The sequence below is a fragment of the Musca domestica genome, unplaced genomic scaffold, assembly GCF_030504385.1.
Source record: "Musca domestica strain aabys unplaced genomic scaffold, Musca_domestica.polishedcontigs.V.1.1 32, whole genome shotgun sequence".
In the NCBI taxonomy this organism is placed as follows: domain Eukaryota; kingdom Metazoa; phylum Arthropoda; class Insecta; order Diptera; family Muscidae; genus Musca; species Musca domestica.
In genome coordinates, this window is record NW_026712311.1 from 3614026 (window position 1) to 3633064 (window position 19039).

At 36.6% G+C, this 19039-nt stretch overlaps 1 protein-coding gene across 1 annotated transcript; it reads right to left on the minus strand.

Moving 5' to 3' along the window:
• Positions 1–200: 200 nt before the first annotated feature.
• On the minus strand, positions 201–9297 carry LOC101888993 (protein phosphatase PHLPP-like protein). The gene is made up of 3 exons (XM_020035450.2): positions 8830–9297; positions 5403–5556; positions 201–2879 (listed from the first exon to the last, which is right to left on the minus strand). Exons 1-3 carry the CDS (start codon positions 9082–9084, stop codon positions 298–300), a joined length of 2991 nt encoding a protein of 996 aa, XP_019891009.2. The 5' UTR covers positions 9085–9297; the 3' UTR covers positions 201–297.
• Between the last annotated feature and the right edge of the window lie 9742 nt (positions 9298–19039).

Below are 19039 nucleotides of genomic sequence, written 5' to 3' on the forward strand. Positions count from 1 at the left end.
ATAAAAAAAAATCACATCCGCATCGACTGGGTTAAATCCTGTCTCCTACGGAACTCCTGTGACTCAAAAACAAATGCAGATGTAGACGGCGAATTTTGTGAATTTTAATTTTTTTTTTTGCTAATCGACCCCCAAAAGGCCTATTGAAATACAAAAACTTCTTCAATTTTTACACTCTTTATTGCTTCTCCGAATTCTCTTAATCCTAAAATTTACATCATCCAATAACTGAGCGCTCTTAAAAAAATATTCCAAATCTATATACACCTATAACTTATATACCACAACACCTCTCTCCTAAAGTTCCGTGGTGGCAACACCCCAATATTTACGCATACGATGTTCATGATCATTGAAATCATCATCGTCCTCATCCTCGTCGAGATAATTGCGTTCCTGCGTAACGGCAAAGTCATATTCCAAATTATATGGCATAAGACGTTGCAGGGATCCAAAATAGGCTGCATTCGGACCACCACTCAACTTGCTATAGCCAATGCCGCTGGCCAGCGAATCACGACTTTTGGAATCCGTAAAGAAATTGTAGGCGGTGCCAAATGAACGGGCACTGCCAAAATGTTTGGAGAGAAATGAAACCTGCGACTGTTGGGCAGTTGAAGTTCCAGCCGAGGATGGGTTTCCCAAAGGATTGGCTGCGGGATTCAATAGACCAACATTACCCTTCTTCACCTCCGAATACAGCAGCTGTGGCGAACTGGTGGAAATGAATTTCGGAGTACTTGTCTTCAATAAATTCGATTTGTAATCATAACGTTCCGGTGTCGAACGTTTCCTTTCCGCATTGCGATTTTTGGTAAACGATTTCGATATGGTATTGAGTTCTTTGTCGAACAGCAGTTGGGTATTCTGTTCCAACATGTATTCCCAGCACTTGAACTGCTCCTCGGAAAGGGCTGAATCAGTTTCATCGAGCATTTCCATTTCGGTGGTCTCCTCCAGGACACGAGCATGGGCTAAGATATATTCATTGTCTCCCTCAATTTGTTTGGGATTAGCCACGCTAAGAGCTGGATCACTTTGGCCACTGGGAGAGGAACGATCACTGCCAATCCGGGAAGCAATTGAGGGCAGTTGCTTGGTTGCCGTGGCACCAGCAAAACGATGTCGGCAATTGAGGCTACGATCACAGCAGGCCCTTTTGCACACATTCGGCAGGAGTCCAGTATTCACCGGGCTGGCCACCAGACTTTGGGGCTTTCGTCGCACCGTCTGCTTGAGTTCCTTGATCAGATAATCCACATCGGTTCCAATGTTCTTGAAGCGTATTACAATAACACTCAGATTGCCTTGGGCCCCGAAACTTTGGGCCATATCTTGGACCCTCTTGGCCGCCAACACCACATTCTCTTCCTTGCGTACCTCCCGGGCAATGCGATCAATATCCAGCACAGAACGTATTTCGGGATTGCAAATCACCAGATATTCATCATCATTGCCCAGGATCCATTCCGCCAGCGAGGGATCACTGAAAGAGGCGTTTTGTACAGATTTCAACGATGCCGGTCTGGCAATCAGCTGGATATTATTGGTACGCCTTATCAGATAGGCCCCTATGTCTCCCATACTGGCAACCCTCAGGACATAACGTTTTGTCTTCTGCGGCCTTACCATATCGAACTTCGGCCTTGTATTCTCCCGAGATATGTGGCACAGCAATGAGCCAATTGGAGGTTTGTCCGACAATTTTTGCTGACCCGCCAGCAGAGTGTATTTCATATAATCTCCCATATTCTCCTTAACCATACGCTCCTGCTGCAAGAGTTTTGGCAACATTTGGGCCATTTTACAGACATGGGAGGAGGTATTGCTGCCGCTGATGAACATGCCAAACAGGGCTTCATCGGTGCGAAACTTTCCCTCTCTCAGCTGGATAACCAGGAGTTTACGACATTTACCCGGTGTCTCAGAGAATCCCACAAACCAGGGTGGCTTATGGCCATTGTGAATATCCTTTGATTCCGGCGACTTCTTGGTGGGTAAATTAATGCGATTCTTGCCCGACACATCGACCAGACTCCATTTGCGCTGGCTGCGGCACACATTCACCTGTTGCTCATCTACCTGGAGCTGGAGATTGCAGGACAAATCCAAGTATTTGAGATTTTGTGGCACCAAACTCATCAAATCCAGGTGATCCAAATGATTGTGGGCCAGATCCAAAACACGCAGGGTGGTTATTTTACTCAAGGCTGGTGTACTTAGCAGCAGATTAGAGTGGACCCTCAAGACTTGTAAATTTTTCAATTCACAAATACTCTCTGGCAGATGTTGTAGCAAATTTCCCGACAACATTAACTCCTCCAGATTGCCGAGCCGCTGTAGACAATCCTCGGATATGGCGGATATTTTATTATAGGCCGCATACAACACCCTCAAATTCCTAGCCTCTTTGAGCACCTCAAAAATGCGATCATCCAAATTATTGCCGGTCACCAGCAGGCGTTCCAATACAAATTCGCACTCCTTCAAATCCTTCTCTTCGATGGGTGGCAAAATTTGCAATTTGTTGGACGATAAATTTAACAACTTCAACGATCCCTTGGTTATGGCAAACAGATTATCGGTTAGCAATTGCAGTTCATTGCTATGCAGCTGAAGTTCCTCCAGCAAGCGAAAACGTTCCGACAATCGTTCAATGATCCTTAAATTGTTGTACGATAAATTGAGTTGTCGTATCCTTGTTGTTTTGCCGGTCAACAGAAAATCCGTTACTTTTTGCAACTGATTGTGTGAGGCATCGAGAGTTTCCAACATTTCGCATTCATTTAGCCATTTTGGCAGTTCGGTGAAATAGTTGTTGGAGATGTTCACATGATAGAGTTTATTCGGCAGCGGGGAAATGTGTATCAAATGGAGACCTGCGGAAGAGAGGAGAATTTGTTAGAAAAGAGAATAAATTAAAAAAGTAAAAATGCAGATAACTTTTCATACCCCTCACCATTTTGAAGGAACTTGAAATTTTTCAAAAAATCCGTCGAAAAAAATACCTCTCAAATGAAGCCCCCTTTATAGGGGGCTATACGAAGACGTGGAACTGCATAGATAATTTTCTGTCATAGGCTGTAGTACCCATTACAAACTTCGAATACGAAATTTGAAACAATTCTGGTGATTTATGCCGCTAAAGTCATCAAAATACCGAATATCGGAAGGTATCGTTCTATGGGGGCTATACGAAGACTTGCATAGGTAATTTTCTGCCATAGGCTGTAGTACCCATTACGAACTTCAAATAAGAAATTTGAAACCATTCCGGTGTGTAATGCCGCTAAAATCATAAAAATACCGAACATCGGGATGTTTCTTTATATTGGGGCTATACGAAGACGTGGACATGCACAGACAATTTTCTGTCTTAGGCTGTGGTATCCATTACGAACTTCAAATACCAAATTTGAAGCAATTCCGGTGAAGAATGTCGCTAAGATCATAAAAATACCGAATATGGGGAGGTACCGTTATATGGGGGCTATACGAAAACGTGGACCTGCATAGACAATTTTCTCTCACAGGCTGTAGTACCCATTACGAACTTCAAATACGAAATTTGAAAACATTCCGGTTAATAAAGTCGCTTAAATCACCGAATATAGGGAGGTATCGTTATTTGATGGCTATACGAAGACGTGGACCTACATACCTGATTTTTTGTCGCAATCTGAAGTACCCATTAGTGACTTTAAATACGAAATTTGAAACGACTCCGGTGAAAAATGACGCTAAAATCATCAAAATACTGAAGATCGAGATGTATTTTTATATGGCAGCTATACGAAGACGTGGACCTTCATAAGCGATTTTTTGCCATAGGCTGTAGTATCTATTACGAACTTCAAAGAGCAAATTTGAAACAATTCCGGTGAGTAATGCCGCTAAAATAATCAAAAAACTGAATATCGGAAGGTACCTTTATATGGGGGCTATACGAAAACGTAGACCGCCATAGACAATTTTCTGTTATAGGCTGTAGTACCGATTACGAACTTCAAATACGAAATTTGAAACAATTCGAGTTGATAATGTCGCTAAAATCATCAAAATACCGAATATCGGGAGGTATCGTTATATGGGGGCTATACGAAGACGTGGACATGCACCGACAATTTTCTGCCATAGGCTGTGGTACCCATTACGAACTTCAAATACGAAATTTGAAACGATTCCGGTGAGTAATGCCGCTAAAATTATCAAAATACCGAATATCGGTATGAAGACGTGGACCTGCATAGGCAATTTTTTGTCACAGGCTGTAGTACCTTTTACGAACTTCAAATACGAAATTTGAAACAATTCCGGTAAAAATTATCTCTAAAATCAGCAAAAACCCAAATATTGGGAGGTATCGTTATATGGGGGCTGTATGATATCGTGGACCGATATAGCCCATCTTCAAACTTGACTTGCCTGCAGACAAAAGACTGATCTGTGCAAAAGTTTACCTTCCTATCTTTATTTGTTTTAATTCTAGCGTGATTACAACAGACGGATGGGCGGAAAGGCTTAATGGTCTCAGAATTTTACGCTGATAAAGAATATATGTCTATCTGTCTAAAATTATTGTTTCGATGAGTTACAAACGGAATGACGAACTACATATACCCTCCATACTATGCATGGTGGAGGGTATAAAAATTCGAGTGAGTTTCACTCGACAGCCAAGCTGCAACGGCTTAGGGAGTCAACCCAAGAAAGACAGAGCTGGTACTGTTCATACGTCAGCACAAACCGGTTTAATGCATTAAATCTCAAATATTAATGTCAAATTATAAGAGAAAACGACAGCAGGATTCAAGTACGGCTCTGGGCTCCCTTTTTGATATGCCACAAAATATGCGAAGACTTCAAGCTGCTTATGTGCTCACACCTTTAGAATACAGTAGCAGGGTGCAGGAAGTTCAATGAGGCTGTCAGAATAGAATATGCTGCATACTACACGATACGGTCACGGTTATAAGTGTTTTGACAACTAATCTAGATGATCAGCTGCGGTACCAGTGCCTATTGGATGTACCATAGCTTAAACCTTAAAATTGGTTCATGACCAATCAGTCCGGTTACGATAATATTTTGACTTCGTTTGGACCAGGGAAACTCATACCATCTTCAATGAGCATAGATCGAAGAAAATCTGTATCAAACTCATTAGCTCATCAATCGATTTTCTCCCCTCAAAATTACACTAATCTATCTTTGTCTGGCCCCCATATCACCATCAATAAAATGTCAAATCAAACCATGTCACGATACGTTGTGACATTGCTAAAAGGCACTTGCATTCTTTTTACGTTCCAATTGCGAATCGAAAAAAAAAACTCAACAGCAAAAATCAACAGCAATCATATTCTTCATATTCTTCTTCAACTGCAATATGCGATACTTACAATTCGAATCCGCCACCAATGAGGTTAAATTACTGCCATTAATCATCAGTTCCAACAATTTATTGTGACTGCATTTCAGCGTCTCCAACTGGGCCAAAGAACTTAAATCCAAGACTTCCATTTCGTTTTCACTAACCTCCAATTGGGTTAAATACTGTAAGAGAGAGACAGAGAGAGAAACAAATCAAAAGAGAACTGTTATTGAAACATATAGTTTTTGCAAAATAATATAAAAAGAGAACTAGAAATCGAGAGAGAGTGAGAGACATTCAAACTCCGACTGTGTGTTAGACAGGTGATCTACGCATTGTTGTTGTTGTTGTAACTGACAAATTATGTAATTATGAAACTATGAAAAACGCAAAGGGTAATAGTAGACAAATATGAATGATGGAAATTGAGAAAAAAAATAATTTGAAATGTTGACGTCGTTAGAAGGAAGAAACTTGAGAATTTTTATTTTTTTTAGATTAAATTATTGAAGGACTTGGAGAGTATTAAAAATGCGGACCACATAGGAAGTGCCAACAACGTGAATTTTTCAAATAACTTTTTACGACCCGACAAGGCTTAAAAGGTGGACTTAATTAATGTGGTCTAGCATCATGGATTTTTAATGAATTTTCAAAGGGTTCAACATGGCTTACAAACATTGATCTTTGAATGAAATTTTATGGAACCCAACGTGGCCCAGATACGTGGATTTTAAAAAGAAAACGTGGATTTTTTTAATGAATTTTTAGACGATTCCAAATGGCCCAGAAACGTGGATTTTTAAATGCATTTTTAGAGGATTCCAAATGGCCAAGAAACGTGGATTTTTAAATGCATTTTTAGATATTTACAAATGGTCCAGAAACGTAGATTTTTAAATAAATTTTTAGAGGATTCCAATTGGACCAGAAACGTGGATTTTTAAATAAATTTTTAGAGATTTACAAATGGTCCAGAAACGTGGATTTTTAAAAAAATTTTTAGAGATTTACAAATGGTCCAGAAACGTGGATTTTTAAATAAATTTTTAGAGATTTACAAATGGTCCAGAAACGTGGAATTTTACATAAATTTTTAGAGATTTACAAATGGTCCAGAAACGTGGATTTTTAAATAAATTTTTAGAGATTTACAAATGGTCCAGAAACGTGGATTTTTACATAAATTTTTAGAGATTTACAAATGGTCCAGAAACGTGGATTTTTAAATAAATTTTTAGAGATTTACAAATGGTCCAGAAACGTGGATTTTTAAATAAATTTTTAGAGATTTACAAATGGTCCCGAAACGTGGATTTTTAAATACATTTTTAGAGGATTCCAAAAGGTTCAGAAACGTGGATTTTCAAATAAATTTTTAGAGGATTCCAAATGGCCCAGAAACGTGGATTTTTAAATGAATTTTTAGAGGATTCCAAATGGCTCAGAAACGTGGATTTTAAAATAAATTTTTAGGGATTTACAAATGGCTCAGAAACGTGGATTTTAAAATAATTTTTTAGAGATTTACAAATGGTCCAGAAACGTGGATTTTTAAATAAATTTTTAGAGATTTAAAAATGGTCCAGAAACGTGGATTTTTAAATTAATTTCTTGGTGAATATTCCAAGGGCTCCAGGTGGTCCAGAAACGTGGATTTTTAAATTAATTTCTTGAGGAATATTCCAAGGGCTCCAGGTGGTCTAGAAACGTGGATTTTTAAATGAATTATTCAAGCAGTCTAAGTGAAATAACTGCAGGACTGAGAATCAACACCCAGACGAAACGGCTGAAGCTATAACCTTGAAATTTTGCACTAGAACCAATTTTGGTACGTAGGCGTGGGATATGCCTGAGTTTTTGAAAATCCATACTAAAAGGGCACGAAAAGTACAAAAATTTACTAAAAATTTAATACTGTGTATTGGTCAAACGTAAGGGTTTGAGTTTAAAAATAAGAGCCATTGATGGAGTGCAGGATAGATGTACTAAAGGGTTCTTGGAAATTCGAACATTTAGGTTACGAAAAATTCTGAAGTTTTACTAAAATGGTACCATTTCCTATTACGTGAAGGGATATAGAGCTAAAAACTTGAAATGTAGTATAAGAATCAAGGTTGGAAATTATGTTCGAAAGATGAAGGTGTTTTTGGAAATATGTACTATGTGTGCGAAGTGTACTTGATGGTACTATATTTGGAACAGTTCGGTTTGGGTTGAACCGATGAAATTGGAGTTTTTAAATTTTGTGTTGGGGTTCCTTTCGGTGTTAGATTTGTGATAAAGAGGTGGTTTTGGAAATGTGAACTACAATTGCACGAAAAGTACTAAGTAGTACTATATTTGGCACAATTTGGTATTGGGTGAGCATATAGTGCTTGAAATCGCTGTTAATGAGTAGCCTTAATATATGGAGGTGGTTTCCGAAATATGTACTATAATTGTACGTTAAGTACTGAATGGTGCTAAATTTGGCCTTGGGTAAAGGAATAGAGATAAAATTGAGATATTTTTATGGTACTGAGGTTAAGACTTGGAAGTGGGTTTGGAAATGTGTCCTATATTTTTACGAAAAGTACTTAATGGTACTAAATTTGGTATTCGGTGAAGGGATAGGGCAGAAATCTTCAAATTTCATATTGAGGTTTGATATTGAGGTATCTGGAATTGAGATATGAAAGTGGTTTAGAAAATGTGTTCTAAATTGTACGAAAAGTACTAAATTTCGTAATGAGTGGAGGAATATAGCTCAAATCCTGAAATTTCTTATAGATATCACTGTTGGTGTCTATGATGAAGATATGGAGGTGGTTTTGGAAATGTGTACTATAATTGTTCGATAAATACTTAGTGATACTTAATTGGGTATTGGGTGAAGGGATAGAGGTGGAATCCCTAAATTTGATACTGAGGTCTCTGTTGGTATTTGGAATAGACATATGAAGGTGGTTTTAGAAATGTGTCGTATATTTGTACGAAAAGTACTAAATTTTTTATTGGGCAAAGAAATGGAGCTGAAATTTGATATAGATGTCTCTGTTGGTGTTTGCGGTTAAGATATGAAGGTGACTTTCGTAATGTATATTGTTCGAAAAATGCTTAGTGACACCAAATTGGGTATTGGGTGAAGGGATAGAGCTGGAATCCATAAATTTGATATTGAGGTCTATGTTGCTATCTGAAGTTGAGATATGAAGGTAGTTTTTTAGTATAATTGTACAAAATGACTTTTTGGTGTAAAAGGTAAAAATGCCAACGAGTTTTTATAGAATATCCATTGCTCTTCTTCTTCCAAATGAACAAATATCTGCCTATTTTTAGGAATCATGGGTCCCTTTAAACCAAAAAACTTCCTTTTTATTTAAAAAATTTCAATTTAATTTTTAACCTTTCGGCTTTTCTTCAGAGAATTATTAAAATGTTGTAATTTCACCTTCCCCCTTTTCCCTTCTTACATTATAATTTCCAATTAGAATACTGCCACTCAATTGATTGCCCTTCAGGCTGAACTTCTTCAACGGCTGTTGTTGCTGCTGCTGTTGATCAACAATTGTCGAAGCTCCAGAAGCCAACGAATCAGAATTGGTGCAAACCAAAGCCTCTTCGTTTTTTGGATTTTCGTTGTTCTTTTCATTCGATTTCATTTTATTCAATTTCAGTTGATACAAATCGGCTGAAGGTTTCGTTAAAATTTTCGTGGCTTTAATCATGCCGATGGTCGTGGTGGTGGTGGTTGGTTGGTGTTATTGCCGTCACTTTGCGTTTTTGTTGTACTAAATGGTATTGCTGTTGTTGTTATTGTTGTTGCTGCTGTTTTGGACTGTTATAAAGCGTTTTGCGCAAGATGTACGTTCTGCATGAACGATCCTTTAACATACGACCGAACTTTATGCATTTTTAATTGCGATATTTCTTGGTTGTTTTTTTTTTGGAATTGAAACTTTTGAAATATTTTTCACTTTTTAAGATATTTTAATTAATTTATATCTTCAGATTTATTCTATTCTTTAAGTGATCCGTTTATTTTTGAGAAATCTTTTTCTTTTTTTCAATTCACCTCGTTTTGCGTTCCATTTAAACCCAAAGCCCGTCTTTAGCTTTACGCAGCCAATTCAAAACTGAACAATTTCAAATGTAACATGTTACGCCTCAGAGATTTTTCTTCAGTGGTGATTTTTTTTTATATTTTTATGTTGTTTTGGTTTTCAGTAAGAAGATATGTCTTCTTCTCTACGGGTAACCAACCACCGGTGGCAGCTCTCGCTCCAACACAAATACCATGACAACCAATGGACAGTGGTTAGAAACTATGTGATATCTGAGATGAGGCCATTTATTCTTTCCACGCTAAGGTGGAAGGGCCAATGGGAAGCATTTTATCTTTTCATACAATTATAGGACACATTTCCGAATCCATCTCCATATGTCCAGGCTGCACCTGAACAGCGACCCTACCAAATATGAAAATTCTAGGCACCATATGTTCACCGAGTACCAAATTGTACCAAATATAGTACTATATAGTACTTTTCGTGCACTTGTAGTACAAATTTCCAAAACCACCCCTTTATCACAGTGATCCCAATATAAAATACCAGCTTCATTCGTTCACCCTAAACCAAATTGTTCCAAATTTGGTAATATTTTGTACAGTTCGCACACTTAGTACATATTTTTAAACGTCTCTAGGCCACATAACAGTCCTCTAAAAACTCCTTTAAAAATCCACGTCTCTAGGCCACCTGGAGGTATCTAACAGTCCTCCAAAAATGCACGTCTCTAGGCCACTTGGAGGTCTCTAACAGTCCTCTAAAATTCATTTAAAAATCCACGTCTCTAAGTCACGTGGAGGTCCTCTAAATCTAGCCCTCTACAAATTCATTTAAAAATCCACGTTTCTATCCCATCTAGACCCCTTTAAAAATTCGTTGAAAAATCCATGTTTTTAAGCCATCTAAAGCCCTCTAAGAACTCCTTAAAAAATCCACGTTTCTGGGCTGTCTAGAGCCCTCAAAAAATTCATTAAATATTCAACATTTTTAGGTCATCTAGAGCCCTCTAAAAAATCATTTAAAAATCCACGTCTCTAGGCCACCTGGAGGCCTCTAAAAATTCATTTAAAAATCCACGTCTCTAAGCCACCTGGAGGCCTCTAAAAATTCATTTAAAAATCCACGTCCCTAAGCCACCTGGAGGCCTCTAAAAATTCATTTAAAAATCCACGTCTCTAGGCCACCTGGAGGCCTCTAAAAATTCATTTAAAAATCCACGTCTCTAGGCCACCTGGAGGCCTCTAAAAATTCATTTAAAAATCCACGTCTCTAGGCCACCTGGAGGCCTCTAAAAATTCATTTAAAAATCCACGTCTCTAGGCCACCTGGAGGCCTCTAAAAATTCATTTAAAAATCCACGTCTCTAGGCCACCTGGAGGCCTCTAAAAATTCATTTAAAAATCCACGTCTCTAGGCCACCTGGAGGCCTCTAAAAATTCATTTAAAAATCCACGTCTCTAGGCCACCTAGAGGCCTCTAAAAATTCATTTACAAATTCACGTCTCTAGGCCACCTGGAGGCCTCTAAAAATTCATTTAAAAATCCACGTCTCTAGGCCACCTCGAGGCCTCTAAAAATTCATTTAAAAGTCCACGTCTCTAGGCCACCTAGAGGCCTATAAAAATTCATTTACAAATCCACGTCTCTAGGCCACCTGGAGGCCTTTAAAAATTCATTTAAAAATCCACGTCTCTAGGCCACCTGGAGGCCTCTAAAAATTCATTTAAAAATACACGTCTCTAGGCCACCTGGAGGCCTTTAAAAATTAATTTAAAAATCCACGTCTCTAGGCCACCTGGAGGCCTCTAAAAATTCGTTTAAAAATCCACGTCTCTAGGCCACCTGGAGACCTCTAAAAATTCATTTAAAAATCCACGTCGCTAGGCCACCTGGAGGCCTCTAAAAATTCATTTAAAAATCCACGTCTCTAGGCCACCTGGAGGCCTCTAAAAATTTATTAAAAAATCCACGTCTCTAGGTTACCTGGAGGTCTTTAACAGTCCTCTAAAAATTCATTTAAAAAATCACGTCTCTAGGCCACCTGGAGGCCTCTAACAGTCCTCTAAAAATTCATTTAAAAATTCACGTCTCTATGCCACCTAGAGGCCTCTAACAGATCAAAAAAATCATTTAAAAATCCACGTCTCTAGGCCACCTGAAGGTCTCTAACAGTCCTCGAAAAATTCATTCTTTAAATAATATACGTTCCTAGACCATCTAAAAATTAATTTAATTGCTAAGTTTCTAAGACATTTGAGGTTCTGTAAAAAACCATATTTCTAGGCCACTAGAGCCCTCTAAAAATTAATTAAAAGGTTCACGTTTGTAGGCCATTTAAAACCCTCTAAAAATTCATTAAAAATCTAAGTTTCTAGGCTATCTAGATCCCTCTAAGAATTCATTAAAAAATCCACGTTTCTAGGCCAAAAAGGGATCTTCCAAAAATTCCTTTAAAATGACAAGTTTCTAGGTCATTTGAGGTCCTATAAAAATCTATCAAAAAAATCCGCGTTTAATGTCTTCTTAGATTCCTTCAAATTTTTTAAATCTTCGTATAGTACCTCCTTAGGTCCTCTGAAAATTTCCAAAAAAAAAAACACGTTTTTTTTTGGGTCCTCCGAAAATGTCTTAAAAACATTCCCCTGGAAAATTCATTTAAAAATCCACGTTTAATTGCTTCTTAAGTCCCCTGGAAAATTCATTTAAAAACTTCACGTTTGGAACCTTCTTGGGTCCCCTGGAAAATTCATTTAAAAATCCACGTTTAATTGCTTCTTAAGTCCCCTGGAAAATTCATTTAAAAACTTCACGTTTGGAACCTTCTTGGGTCCCCTGGAAAATTCATTTAAAAATCCACGTTTAATTGCTTCTTAAGTCCCCTGGAAAATTCATTTAAAAACTTCACGTTTGGAACCTTCTTGGGTCCCCTGGAAAATTCATTTAAAAATCCACGTTTAATTGCTTCTTAAGTCCCCTGGAAAATTCATTTAAAAACTTCACGTTTGGAACCTTCTTGGGTCCCCTGGAAAATTCATTTAAAAATCCACGTTTAATTGCTTCTTAAGTCCCCTGGAAAATTCATTTAAAAACTTCACGTTTGGAACCTTCTTGGGTCCCCTGGAAAATTCATTTAAAAATCCACGTTTAATTGCTTCTTAAGTCCCCTGGAAAATTCATTTAAAAACTTCACGTTTGGAACCTTCTTGGGTCCCCTGGAAAATTCATTTAAAAATCCACGTTTAATTGCTTCTTAAGTCCCCTGGAAAATTCATTTAAAAACTTCACGTTTGGAACCTTCTTGGGTCCCCTGGAAAATTCATTTAAAAATCCACGTTTAATTGCTTCTTAAGTCCCCTGGAAAATTCATTTAAAAATTTCACGTTTGGAACCTTCTTGGGTCCCCTGGAAAATTCATTTAAAAATCCACGTTTAATTGCTTATTAAGTCCCCTGGAAAATTCGTTTAAAAACTTCACGTTTGGAACCTTCTTGGGTCCCCTGGAAAATTCATTTAAAAATCCACGTTTAATTGCTTCTTAAGTCCCCTGGAAAATTCATTTAAAAATCCAACTTTAGTGACTTCTTAAGTCCCCTAGAAAATTCAATAAGAAATCCAAGTTTATTGTCTTCTTAAGTCCCCGGAGAATTCATTTAAAAATCCATGTTTAATGGCTTCTTAGGTTCCCTGAAAAATTCATTGAAAAATCGACGTTTAGTGTCTTCTTGGAGCTCCTGGAAAATTCATTGAAAAATCCTCATTTAATAGTTTCTTAGGTCCCCTGGAACATCCATTTAAAAATCCACGTTTAATGGCTTCTTGGGTCTGCTGAAAAATTCATTTAAAAATCCACGTTTTGTGTCTTCTTTAGACCCATGGAAAATTCATTTAAAAATCCACGTTTAATCGATTCTTAGGTCCAATGAAAAATTTAATTTAAAAATCCACGTTTTATGGACTCTTATGACCTCTGAAAATTCATTAAAAAATCCACGTTCAAGGGCTTCCTAGATCCCCTGAAAAGTTAATTTAAAAATTTACATTCAATGGCTACTTAAATTCGCTGAAAATTCCATAAGAATCCCCATTTCATGGCTTCTTAGGTTCTCTTATAATTCATTTAAAAATCCAAATCAAACAAAAAAACCGCGTTTAATGGCTTCATAGATCCCCTGGAAAATTTATTTAAAAAATTCACATTTATTCACGTTTACGTTCATATGTCCTCGAAAAATTTATTTAAAAATTCACGTTTAATTGCTTCTTAGGTTCTCTGAAAACTAATTTGAAAATCCACATCCAATGCCTTCTTTAGTCCTCTGAACATTTAATTGAAAATCCACGTTTAATGGCTTCTAAGATCATCCAAAAGTCCATTTAAAAATCCAAGTTCAACAGCTCTATGGGTCCTCTAAAAAATCGTAAAATAATGCTCGTTTGATTCCTTGCAAAGTCGACAAAAAAATTCGCAAAAAAATAGTCTTTTAGGACCTCTCTTTAGTTCCTCTGAAAAATCGTTGAAAAATCCACATTTAGGGGTTCTCTAGATCCTCTAAAAGTTCATAAAACAATCCACGTTTATGGCCCTCTAATGTTCTCACGTTTAATAATGTCTTCAATGCTCGGAAGGTTGATTTAAAAATCCACGTTTTGGCCTTTTAGTTCCACTGACAATTCATTGCAAAATCTATGTTTTCCGACTTCTAAGGATCTCAGGAATTTCATTAAAAATTCCGCGTTTGAGGCCTTCTTAGAAGCTCTAAAAATACATTTAAAAAACTAAGTTTGATGGCTTCCTAAATCCTCTGAATATCAGTAAAAACTCCTCAGTCCTCTGAAAATACCTTTAAAATACCATGTTTTATGGCATCTTAGTTCACCTGGCAAATGCATTTAAAATCCACATTAAATGGCTTTTTAGGTCCTCTGAAAATGCATTTAAAAATCTACATTTTTCGGCTTCTTAGGTCCTCTGAAAATTAATAAAAATTCGACATTTAATGACTTCCATTCATGTTGCCTATTTTAAACCACAGTGCTCTTAACACCACCACCATTACAAAAACTACCGCTTCATTATTCCTCCTCCTCATCAAATCTACATTTTTCGGCTTCTTAGGTCCTCTGAAAATTAATAAAAATTCGACATTTAATGACTTCCATTCATGTTGCCTATTTTAAACCACAGTGCTCTTAACACCACCACCATTACAAAAACTACCGCTTCATTATTCCTCCTCCTCATCAACGTCGTTCGTCATTGTTTAAAACTGGCAAACACCTGTTGGTGGGTCTCTGTCTCACCCCATTCATGCCATGATACTCATACGTCAAGAGTACCCTATGATGTCGTTGTTGTTTTCGTTGCGGTTTTCCGTTTTCTGTTATGAAAAAACACTCTCTTGCAATAAAAGCCAAAACAGCTACTGCTCTGGGCAATGATTGCGAGTGTTAAGCGGTGATCATGTTGGGCAAGTGTAAAGTGCCTTAATGCAATGGCAACGACGAGGGTGGGTTGTTTTTTCTCTGATGGAATTCCATTGTAACAGTTTTTAATATTTTTTCATTTAACTACCCTGACGGAGGAATTTTAAAAGATATTTTATGAAAAATAAATGTTTTCAAAAGGCTTTTGGGCATTTATTGAAAATAAAGGAAGGACTTTATTCATAGATGGGCAGCTATGCATTCTAGTGTTTGTTTCTCTTATTTACTGTTGTTTAAAACAACATTCATACATAAAACATACATATACGGGTAATTTTTAATAATTGTTCTTATAAATTAGTTTTTAAGCTATATTTTATGGTGTTTTAGTTTGAAAATAATAAAATAAGTTAAAATTCAGCACAGGAAAGCCATTGTAAAACTCTCTTAAAATTTTCTCTCTCTTTCAATATTTTGCTCTTCTATGATCTTATTTTTCTTTTAAAGAGAACACTCGCCTTTGTCCTCCATTTTTCCGTTGCCTTTATTTGAGAAACACCATGTCTTCAATTGCATTGCTTCTTTTTTTACAAATGTAACTTCTCTTTAGGTTTCTCAACTGTTCACACCATCCCCCTTCCTAAGAGAGAGAAATATATTTCTCTCTCTCTCTTTAGTTGTAGGGCCATAACGTTGCTCATCAATGAATTTAGACATTAGCTATACATTATGCCCCCACCTCTTTAATACCTTAAGAAATGTTCCATCCACTGATGATGATGATGATGGCACACTAACCAATGCGACTGCCAAGTAATATTTGTGTTGTTGTTGTCGTTTCTTCTCCAACGCTAAGTAAGTTTTATGTTAGTAGTGTTTAAGACTTGCTTTAGTTTTAATTTCCGTAATTATTGTACTAAGCAGTCAACAGCAACAACAACAGTAACTGACAACTGCATTAGCAAACATTATTAGCTTTTAATAACAACAATAACAATATGAATTATTTGCCATGATACTCTGCTAGTCATATCTCTCTCATCATTAGATGAGAAACAGACTATCAAATATGGAAATTATGACAATTCAAGGTTAAACCATGGTGGCAATTAAAAATGACGCCGTCAGAATGACAGGGGGAAACTCATCACTTTTCTTCTAGTCTTTTTTGATAAAAAAAAGCCCCTATGGCCTCCTAATACAAAAAAATGAATAAAAAATGCGTCTTTTGACGGACATTTCTAACACAACTCCGAATGCGGTTTTATATAGATCACCGTAGGGAACTATAAGTCTATCTCGGTTCCTTTCTAATGTTGTAAACAAATCCAAAAACCTGTTATAACATGTAGCACAGTAAGTTTAGGGTTTAAAAAGAAATCAATAAGAATCAATAAGAAATCAATAAAATACCGCATATAGGGAGGAACTAATATCGGACTGCAATGACAATTTTCTGTCACAGGCTGTAGTACTTATTAGGAAGTGCAAATACGAAATTTGAAACCATTCCGTTGAATAATGTTAGTAAAAGGGAGGTACAGATACAGGGGGCCTATTCGAAAACGTGGACCTGCATAGAAAATACCCAAAATCAGAACAGCTATGGACTCAAGGGTTCACTTATAGGGATATTCCATTTTTGATCGCTGATGTCATCATCTCGTGCTTTATTCTCATATAGAACTCCAGCCACGTTTCTGATAAATGTTCTTTCGTGCACTACCGCATCGAGCTATGAGTTATATATGAAGAATACCGCCTGGACTTCATTTTAGTGAGAACATCTTCTGTTTTTTATTTTTAAATAGTAACTTGAGGTCCTTTAAATGTCCAAAGTCTAGCTAGACAGACAGACGGACACACACCGCCAGATTGACTCCAAATGTCCTGAACGGATTTGGTGCAAAGAGACTTAGGGTCTAAAACCGTTATTTCGATGAGGCACGTTTTGGGCGTATCAAATGATATATACTTAGCCAAATGGCTAAGTGTGTAAAAAACCACGCCTTGGGTGGTCGTTGAAAAAATATTCTTTAAAAAATCCAGGCCTTGGATGGTCGTTGATAAAATATTCTTTTAAAAATCGACGGCTTACAGGTCGTTCAAAAAATATTCTTTGAAAAATCCACGCCTTACAGGTCGTTGAAAAATATTCTTTAAAAAATTCACGTTTATTTGGTTCTTAAAAAAATATTCTTTAAAAAATCCAGGATTTACAGGTCGTTGAAAAAATATTCTTTACAAAATCCACGCCCTACAGGTCGTTGAAAAAAAAATTATTTAAAAAATCCGCACCCTACAGGTCGTTGAAAAAAAAATCTTTAAAAAATCCACGCCTTACAGGTCGTTGAAAAAATATTCTTTAAAAAATCCACGCCCTACAGGTCGTTGAAAATATATTCTTTAAACAAATCCAGGCCTTGGATGGTCGTTGAAAAAATATTCTTTAAACAAATCCAGGCCTTGGATGGTCGTTGAAAAAATATTCTTTAAACAAATCCAGGCCTTGGATGGTCGTTGAAAAAATATTCTTTAAACAAATCCAGGCCTTGGATGGTCGTTGAAAAAATATTCTTTAAAAAATCCACGCCCTACTGGTCGTTGAAAAAATATTCTTTAAAAAATTCACGCCCTACAGGTCGTAGAAAAAAAATTCTGTAAAAAATCCACGCCCTACAGGTCGTAGAAAAAAAATTCTTTAAAAAATCCACGCCCTACAGGTCGTAGAAAAAAATTCTTTAAACAAATTCAGGCCTTGGATGGTCGTTGATAAAATATTCTTTAAAAAATCCGCGCCCTACAGATCGTTGAAAAAATATTCTTTAAAAAATCCGCGCCCTACAGGTCGTTGAAAAAATATTCTTTGAAAAATCCAGGCCTTGGATGGTCGTTGAAAAAATATTCTTTAAAAAATCCAGCCCTTGGATGGTCATTGAAAAAATATTCTTTAAAAAATCCACGACCTACAGGTAATTTGAAAAAATATTCTTTAAAAAATCCAAGCCCTACAGGTCATTGAAAAAATATTCTTTGAAAAATCCAGGCCTTGGATGGTCGCTGAAAAAATATTCTTTAAAAAATCCAGGCCTTGGATGGTCGTTGAAATAACATTCTTTAAAAAATCCAGGCCTTTGATGGTTGTTGATAAAATATTTTTTAAAAAATCCAGGCCTTGGATGGTCGTTAATAAAATATTCTTTAAAAAAACCACGCCCTACAGGTCGTAGAAAAAAAATTCTTTAAAAAATCCACGCCCTACAGGTCGTTGAAAATATATTCTTTAAACAAATCCAGGCCTTGGATGGTCGTTGAAAAAATATTCTTTAAACAAATCCAGGCCTTGGATGGTCGTTGAAAAAATATTCTTTAAACAAATCCAGGCCTTGGATGGTCGTTGAAAAAATATTCTTTAAAAAATCCACGCCCTACTGGTCGTTGAAAAAATATTCTTTAAAAAATTCACGCCCTACAGGTCGTAGAAAAAAAATTCTGTAAAAAATCCACGCCCTACAGGTCGTAGAAAAAAAAATTCTTTAAAAAATCCACGCCCTACAGGTCGTAGAAAAAAATTCTTTAAACAAATTCAGGCCTTGGATGGTCGTTGATAAAATATTCTTTAAAAAATCCGCGCCCTACAGATCGTTGAAAAAATATTCTTTAAAAAATCCGCGCCCTACAGATCGTTGAAAAAATATTCTTTAAAAAATCCACGCACTACAGGTCGTTGAAAAAATATTCTTTGAAAAATCCAGGCCTTGGATGGTCGTTGAAAAAATATTCTTTAAAAAATCCAGCCCTCGGATGGTCATTGATAAAATATTCTTTAAAAAATCCACGCCCTACATATCGTTGAAAAAATATTCTTTAAAAAATCCACGCACTACAGGTCGTTGAAAAAATATTCTTTGAAAAATCCAGGCCTTGGATGGTCGTTGAAAAAATATTCTTTAAAAAATCCAGCCCTTGGATGGTCATTGAAAAAATATTCTTTAAAAAATCCACGACCTACAGGTAATTTGAAAAAATATTCTTTAAAAAATCCAAGCCCTACAGGTCATTGAAAAAATATTCTTTGAAAAATCCAGGCCTTGGATGGTCGTTGAAAAAATATTCTTTAAAAAATCCAGGCCTTGGATGGTCGTTGAAATAACATTCTTTAAAAAATCCAGGCCTTTGATGGTTGTTG